Source organism: Cucumis melo, chromosome 5 (genome assembly GCF_025177605.1).
Source record: "Cucumis melo cultivar AY chromosome 5, USDA_Cmelo_AY_1.0, whole genome shotgun sequence".
Lineage (NCBI taxonomy): Eukaryota > Viridiplantae > Streptophyta > Magnoliopsida > Cucurbitales > Cucurbitaceae > Cucumis > Cucumis melo.
In genome coordinates, this window is record NC_066861.1 from 24,112,129 (window position 1) to 24,121,537 (window position 9,409).

The following is a 9,409-nucleotide window of genomic DNA, read 5'->3' on the forward strand; positions in this document are numbered from 1 at the left end:
AGGAAGGGTTATAAAAAGAAGGGAACCCTTCCTTTTATAATCTAACCCTTGTTTGGGAAAGGGCTACCATAACCTTAGTTTTATCCCCTCGACCCTTGTTTAAAGTTATTAATCGGGTACAATTACATTATCAAAAATTTAATTTCTTCATTTACTCTTGAATTAAGTAATTTATTGTGATTACACGATTAAAATTTTAATTTAATTGCATTAAATCAACTATATTATCGAATTCATATTAATATGTTTGTAAAATTAAAATTTTGATATCAATCTCATAGTATTTGTGAGATTTATATCAAAATTTTAATTTCACAGATATATTAATATGAATTCGAACATAGAGTTGATTGAAAGTAAATAAATTTTGATATCAATCTCAACCCCATTATCTCTAGTATCTCGTATTTCTAATTGTTATTTGCACTTATTTACATGTTTATGGGTTGCATGTCACATTCATAAAAATCAATTTATTGAAACGTAACATATACTTAAAAAATGTTGAAAATGAACGTCTTAGTTAAATAAATTAAGAAAAATTGTTTTACAAAAACTAGGGCGCTTATATACAAAATTTGTGTATTGGATTTAAAATATGGATTTTAAAAAAATTATTCGCACGTAACTACTTAAAAAAATGTTGAAAATGAACGTCGTATTTAAAGAAATTAAGGCAAATTATTTTATGAAACTATGACGATTTGGTAAATTAAATATACGAAATTTGTGTATCGGATTTATAATATAAATTAAATATATATATATATATCTTATCATAACACTACCTACATAACTCGGCAAATAGATCTTATCATAACACTATCATAACCTTATCCACATAACCCTTACCCAAACACATCTTATCATAACCCTAAGTTTATCATAGTCCTAAACTCCATAATCCGGTCTTTATCCCAAATGACCTCTTATAGATTAAAAAAATATTTACTAAATTATTTTAGATGAAAAATTATAGAGAATAAATGGTTGCCCACTAAAGTATTTATTTATAGAAAATTAGGAAAAGAAATTGCTGTTTTTTAGCCTAAAAATTATAATAGTAATCAAAAAGTGAAATCCAATTCGATGAAATAAAAAAAATGAAGTGTAAAAGTGATTGAATTCTAGGGTTTGTTTCAATTGAATAAACGGTTAAAAGAACAAAAAAATAAACGAACGGCCAAAGAAAAAAAAGCTTAAAAAAGGAAAGAGAAAGGGAAGGAAAATCGGAGGAAAAAGAAAATGTCTGAAAGAGAAGACTCTCCTCATCATCATCATCTTCATCATCATCTTCCTCCTTCTCCTCGTGAATCTCTCTGTTTCTTCTTCAAAATCCTTTTCCATTCCCTTCAAATCTTCTCCAGAAACAAACGCCATTTCCTCTCCATCTTTCTCCTCCTCTCTCTCCCTCTCTCTCTCCTCCTCTTCACCCTTTCTCTCTCCTCTCATCCTCTCAAATCCCACATCCTCCACCTCGAATCCGTCCTCCGCCATTCCCCCACCCGTTTCGAGTTCCGTCATGTCTTCTCCGAGTCCCGTAACGACGCTTTCTCCCTCCTCCGTCTTCGTGCCGCCTTCTTTCTCCCCATCTACGCCTTTTCCCTCTTCCTCGCTGTCTCCACCGTCTCCTCCACTCTTCTCTCCTTCCAATCCAAACGCCCTTCTCTCAAATCCGCTCTCTCCGGCTTCAAAAACTCCTGGACTCGTCCTCTTGTTACCACGATTTGCATCTACACGATTCTCGTAGCCTACTCTATTGTGCCTAACACGCTCGCTTCGATTTCTCCGTCTCCGGCTTTGAGGTTTGTGGTTTTGGTGTTTGGCGTTGTTTTCGAGGTGTATTTGATTTCAATTATGAGTTTAGGGCTTGTTGTTTCGATTGCCGAAGAGAGATTTGGTTTTGATGCGATTCGTTATGCGGCGGCGTTGATGGCGGATCGGAGATTGAGTGGTTCGATTCTTACAGCGATGTTTCTTTTTGCGTCGAGTTTGATCTCGTCGGAGATGGAGGGGCTTATGGATGGGGTCGATCATTGGATGAGATCGACGGCGGCGGTGACGACGAATGTGGCGGTGAGCGTTGGGGATAAGATCGGGTTAATTTCTTTGTACGGTATGGTAATTATTTTCGGGTATGTGGTAACAACGGTTTTTTACTGTGAGTGTAGGAAGAGGGATTTTGTTAGGGTGGAAAACGAAGAGGATCATGATCATATTGTCATGGTTTAAACTTCTTTTCTTCTTCTTCTATATTGGTTTTCATTGATGATTTAATTGGAATAGAATTGGCTTCGTGAATTTTTGTTTTATTATTTTGATTAATTTTGCAGTTGTTTATTTATTTGTTTTTACTTTTGAAACTTAGAAACCCATTATTTTGTTACTTCGTATTTGTTTATCTTTAGCTCTTTCTAAGTTGGTTTGAGGTTTAATTCTAAGAATAATATTGTTGTTTAAAAAAATTACAAAAATAGATTCATTTAATTTATCTATTTCAAAATTACATGAGAATATAAATAAATGATAAAAATACAGCAAATTGAAAAATATTGATAAAAATATTTGTGTAAATCGTGACTAATCCAAGTTTTTCGTATAGAATTTATAGAAAGTGGTTCTCGATTTCTACCCACGTGGCATCACGTTTTACCCCTACTACACATTGGAGAAAGGAACTCGCGAACATGGAATCATGGATCAAGTCCACAATTTCTATATAGAATTTATAAATTTTGTTACCTATTAGTTGGTTTTTTGTCATCATCAATGAATACCCATCTTCTATCTTGAGTTCAATTTCTTGCAAATGGCATCTCTTTTTTTAGCTTATGTAGTTTTTACTTGATATATATTTTTTAAATATAGTTTGATTAATAATTTTTCTATGATGTGTTTTACTACATGTTTTTGGTGTTTTATAAACATAAACAAAAATAATTAAAGTACTCCATAAGCAATATTTAAAATTTTAAAGTAGAAATTACTTTGGTGAAATTGAACCCAAAATGTAAGATGCGACAATGATCATGTTGATAGAAAAAAATTATTAAGCCAATGATACCTTTAAAATTCATTAGGTAATAAAATTTATAATTTCTACGTGGAAATCATGGACTAGGTCCATGAGTTCCAAAACCAATAACCGGGGGTTCACTCTCTGAAGTGACAGTAGAGGCAAGACGTAGTGCCACATGGGTGGAAAATGTGGACTAGATCCACGATTTGTACACTTATTTTTGTTAAATCTTTTTCTTCTTAAATATTCTTTTGTTATTATTTATTAAAATAATATTATTTTTGTTGGAATTTATATTCTAAAACTTATTATTTGTAACTTTAAAATCATATTCTATTCAATAAAGTTGTTATTGAAAACTTATCAGTGAAATTAAATATTCTAATCTTGAATCCAATAAACCAAGGTCATGAGATTATCTTAAGTAAACTTGAACTTTACGTAGAGACATAAACATGAATCAAGTTCGCTTATATAACATAAATGGTCAATAGTATATGAATAAGGTTGGATGCCCTATTCTAGGGATATTATGAATGTGACCCACTTTGTAGCTACTACAAATGATGTGATCCTGATTCGTTTATGTAGAGACTTGAAAATAAGGACATCATATGTAATGAATGCACATAAAACTAAATCATGAAATAGTCACTTTTACATTATAATACAGTTTACTTTATAAAACTCACCGATGACCTAGGTAACATAATCTTAATCTTAAGTTAACTGTGAACTCATGTTTAAATGAGATTATCCTTAGATCTACATGAGTGAGGACAACTCATCAGTGTTGTCCCAATAAACCCTCACGTTTTAGAGGTAGAAAGGGTGGATAATTTGGGACATAAAGTGCATGATGGAACTCACTCCTGACCGCTTTAGAGTCAGTAGATAAGATGTTCCTTACGTACTGAATCCAAGTCTTAAATAAGGGGTCCTACCCTCTCATTGGCTCGAGAGAGATATTTGGTTTATAGGTTGGACCTTAAATGATTAGTGGAACTAAAGGAACAAGATGTAATCATGGGAGTAAAACGATATTTTTACCCAGTTGAGGTTACAAATAACTTGTGAAAGATTAACTTAAGTGAGTTAGGTGTTGGCTTGAGAAGTTGACATTAAACCCACTAAGTTAAGCGGGTTATGTGTTGTTGGCCTTTGACAAAGAGTATCATGCAGTTGTTGCATGTTATTTGTATATGGGGCTTCCAAATTCATTGTGAAAGATTGGTCACTTTGAGAATTTAGGCTGAGATTCTTTACAAGAAATTACTTCTTTTAACACTAAAATTTCTTCCAAATTTTCATCTTTTTCTCTCTCTCAGTTCTTTCATCCACTAGGTCCCACAACTCGGTTTTGAGTTCAAAGAATAGTGGGTCAATTCTAATGGTGGTCTGTTTGAGTTTGTAAGAAGAATCGAGCAAATTGAAAGCTACCAAGGTAAAATTTCTTAAAACCCTAATCTACTTTAGTTTATTTTAAGGTTTCTAACATGTTAATCATTGCAATTAGAGTATTATTTCAATTCGTTTTTCGCCGTGCATGCCTAATTTTCTGTCCATATTTTTTTTTAAATACAATTCATGTTTTGATATGAATTAGAGTTTCCAGGAAGATGACCATTTTTAGTAGGATAGTTGTTAAGTTATAGAGATTGATAAATATCTTACATCTCTAATGTGATTCAAGTAGTAAGAAGTTCGACTTAATTAAAATGTTAGGTTTCATACATTTCTGAGGGATGAGCCACTAACAACAAAGCACTCCACGGGGAGGTTATCCATACAAAAATCTCTTAGTCACATAGTTAAAAGTTAACAGTTTAAGAGATCACATCTTCTTTATTAGACGTATATTTGAAAAGTTTATGAACTTAATTTATTATTTAACTTGAAAATTTTAAGATCGCGGAGTAGTCTAGTTGGCTTAGTCAATTACTTCAACAGACAATTTGGTCGTGCCTAATTTTGCATTAACATATTTTTTAATGTGCATTTTTGTAGCATCCTTGGAACATATATATATATATATATATATATATATATATATATATATATATATTATTTAAAATAGTCAAAGTAGAAAGGAGTTTTAATGGAGTGAGTTTTATAAGTAAAAATGTATCATTATCAAAATAAGCATAGTTCACCCTGTATGAAACTTGTACGTAAAAAAACGTATCGATTCGGTTGTTACACTAAACAATATAAACAAAAAAGGAGAAGTAACGAAAACACTCTACTAAAAAATTATTTGTAAATTATTTGTTTTTTCAATTGTTTTTTTTTTAAAAAAATGCACTATCTATTCCATTAAACCCAAAGAAATTGGAATGAGTGGAGAAAAGATTCAGCACTTCAAAAAGACCGGGGAAAGCCTTATAGAGTAATAATGAAAAATTGAATCCAAAGGATGAAAAGAAGAATTGTCATTGTCATCGTCATCTTTTATTTTCTCACTCAAATTTATTCGTACATTTATAGACCTTTCATATTAAAGTGTACGCTAAAAGCATTAAATAGTTTTAAAAACCAATTAATTTAATTAATTATACTTTAAATTCAATATTTTGATTATGAAAATATAAAAATATTATTATTATAAATGTTTTTAATATAGATTTCCATTACTATGCTTAGTGTCCACTATGTCTCAGTTCCCTTTATACCTAATTCTCTTGATAAATATGTACTCTTCAAGATATCCACTCTTAGTGACCCTATAATTCAGCTCTTAACTTACCAAATTGCCTATATATATAGCATTTGGTGGATTTGTAATACACACATTAGAGAGAAATCTATGAAATTTGGAGGAAGTGGAGAAATTTGAAAATTTTAAGTTTTTATAATTTCTTTATTTTAGGAAAATTGTAAAAAATAGAACATCTGATAAAATTGTTGAATAAGAAATTTTGGAAACCAATCACAAATTGCCACGTCATTTACCAAAATAATTGCATTTGGAATTAATTAAAAATTGGCATGTATCTCAAAATTAAATTTAAAGACAAATTGGTTAATTCTAATGATGTCACAGGTCTTTATAATTAGATCAAATTAATTATTTTTGTTCAATTAAATATTATTTACTTGGGCTAAAATTCAATTAAGCCCAAAAAATAAGCTTAATTTAGCCCAAATGTTAGATATCACCCAAATCCATGTGATTGAGCCCATGGGTCTGGTCCAAGACCAACTAGGCCCAAGTCCATAAAAGTCCACCAGAGAACTCTATAAATAGAGGAGTTCTCTTCATTTGTGGGTTTGAAATTTTTTTACTCCAGAAGGTCTAGAGAGAATTTCTCCAAGAGCTACAAGACTCCCTAACTTCTGAGTCGATCGCCCTCGAAGATTGAAGTTTCTTTGAAGATACAAGCTTTCTTCCAAGACTCTAACTTCAAGAACATCATGTGCTTTGCTTCCTTAAATCAAGCGTGAGCGTCAAGAGAAATCAGAGGATTAAATCCTAGAGATTGAACCATACCGCATCAAATCAACATAAATACAACATCAACATAAGTTCAATTCCACGAATCAAATTCCTTCGAAAATCTTATGTGAACAAATTGACACGTCCAGTGTGGGACCTCTCTACCTTTCATCTCTCTCTCGTCATCCAAATCTACAAGAAAATTAATAGCATCAAAGAAGGCTGCATCCAAATCTTCTGTTGCAAGCGACACTTACACAAGACCTGTCACTCGCAATCATTCTAAGGGAATCATCAAGAAGTAGGATCAAGATTCTACCAGCGTACAGAGCATTCTTAAGCAATTGATGGAGTCTCCTAAAGTTGGGATTGTCATAAAGGAAAAGCCTTTGTATGATAACTCTAATTCCGCCTCTAGCATGTCAAAGAGGGAAGCACACCCTAACGTAATGTTTGTCATCATGACTGATGTAACGATCTAGGCTGCCATGGCGAAGATGGAGAGAAAAATTAATCTCCTGATGAAGGTTATTGAGGAACAATACCATGAAATCGCAGCTTTGAGGGAGCAGATGTAGACTTGTGAAATTGCTGAGTCGAGTCAAACTCCTATTGTCAAAGCTGGTGATAAAGAGAAGAATGTGGTTTAAGAAAACCAACCACAATAACAATCAGCCTTTGTTGTTTCTCTCTCAGTTTAGCAACTACAGGATATGATCACAAATTCAATTAGAGCTCAGTATGGAGGACCGCCGAAAACTTATTTCATGTACTCTAAGCCGTACACCAAGAGAATCGACAACTTAAGAATATCGCTTGGGTACCAACCTCCAAAATTCCAGCAGTTCAATGAAAAGGGCAACCTAAAGCAGCACATCGCCCAGTTTGTCGAAACATGCGAGAATGTAGAATCAAGAGAAGACCAGCTTATCAAGCAGTTCGTTTGAAGCTTGAAAGGAAATGCTTTTGAGTGGTACACTTATATGGAGCTGGAAGTCATTGAAAGCTGGGAACTAGAAAAGGAGTTCCTCAACTGCTTCTACAACACCATATGAATCGTAAGCATGATGATGCTTACAAACACGAAACAACAAAAGGGAGAACGAGTCATTGACTACATCAACCGATGGAGAGCTCTGAGTCTTAACTATAAAGATCGACTCACTGAACTGTCGGCTGTAGAAATGTGCACCCAAGGCATGCATTGGGGACTTTTCTACATTTTACAAGGAATAAAGCCTCGCACATTTGAAGAGTTAGCAACTCGCGCTCATGATATAGAGTTAAGCATCGCTAGTAGAGGAACTAAGGGTTTTTCTGTTCTTGAAGTAAGAAAAGATAAGAAAGAGACGAATGATGCTAAAAAGATAGTGAAGAGCACCATTAAGGAATCTATGGTTGTAAACATGACCCCACTAAAGTTCTCTAAAAGAAAAGAAGGATGATGGAAGCGAGAGACGATGTCTGACTTTAAAAGAAAGATAGAAAAAAGCTTACTCATTTCCTGATTCAGATATTGTAGACATGCTATAACAACTACTAGAGAAGTAGCTGATCCAGCTGCTAGAATGTAAGTGACCTGAGCAAGCAGGAAAAGTAGATGATCCCAACTACTGCAAGTATCATCGGGTCATCAATCACTCGGTAGAGAAATGTTTTGTACTAAAGGAGCTAATTCTAAGATTAGCTCGTGAGAAAAAAATCGAGTTAGACTTAGAGGAGGTAACTCAAACAAACTATGCTATAGTGATGATAGTGTTAAAGGCTCCTTCGTCAAGATTGATTTTTGAGCAAAGGGAAAGTTTGGTCCAGTTCGAGACCTTTGAGCCTATAGTTGTCCAATTCTATCAAGAAGCACCCAAGGATTCTTAAGGTAAAGAAAGACTGGTCAAAGAAGACTATGAAGGATGGATCGTTGTGACCCATTGAAAGAAAAGAAAGTCGACTCCGACCCAAAAAGAGTCCCACTCCTACATAAATTATAGAAGAGGGTATAAGGCTCAAAAGAATAAGAAGAAAAAGAAGACTCGAAAGCCTAAGCTTTTCCACCTTAACGCTTAATAACCTTGGCAGACTTCTTTCCAACAAGATTCATTTGTGATCATCAGAATGAAAACCCATAAGTCGTTGCGTGTCATGCTATCAACGCAACGGAGGAAGAAAGCATCCCTCCAAGATCACTAGAGGAGAAGGAACTGTCAAAAGACCTATCGGTGTTCAATGTGGATGATTTGTTATCACTTCCTCAAGAAACCAAAACCATTCTTATTGATGCATTGTTAAATTTAGGAGCACCAAGTTCAAGTGCTCTAACTGCGACATACAAAAGTACTCCTTATTGCATGTCTATAGACTTCTCAGATGAGGATTTGCTATTAGGATCTAAACTTCATAATAGACCCTTGTATGTTTTTGGATACGTTTGAGAATAGAGTCGACCGGATTCTCATTGATAATTGGATCTGCTGTCAACATAATGCCGAAGTTGACTATGAGGCAATTAGGCATCTTGATGGACAAGCTCTCAAATAGCAAGCTGGTAATATACGGTTTCAACCAGGGCTGCCAAAAAGCAATAGGCATGATACGCCTATAACTCACAACTGGTGACCTAAAGGCTAGTGTATTGTTTCATGTTATATACTTAAGGACCACTTATAAGTTGTTACTCGGTCGTCCTTGGATTCATGGAAATTGAGTAGTAACTTCGACACTGCATCAGTACTTTAAATTTTATCAAGATGGCGTAAAAAAGGTTGAAGCCGACTCTAAACCGTTCTCAAAGGCTGAGTCCCACTTCGTAGATGCAAAGTATTATTTGAAGAATGATGATATACTAGAAGCCGTGCCTGCAGAAATTCCTGTCGTAAAAAGAGAAGATAATTTACAATTGAAATCACTTGCAAGTAGAGAACCACATAAAAGTAAATGAACCTTTAACTCTGGAAAGGGTG

At 33.9% G+C, this 9,409-nt stretch overlaps 1 protein-coding gene across 1 annotated transcript; it reads left to right on the top strand.

Moving 5' to 3' along the window:
* The first annotated feature begins 1,245 nt into the window (after positions 1-1,245).
* On the top strand, positions 1,246-2,232 carry LOC127149584 (uncharacterized). The gene has a single exon (XM_051085358.1). It carries the CDS (start codon positions 1,246-1,248, stop codon positions 2,230-2,232), a length of 987 nt encoding a protein of 328 aa, XP_050941315.1.
* The last annotated feature ends 7,177 nt before the right edge of the window (positions 2,233-9,409 follow it).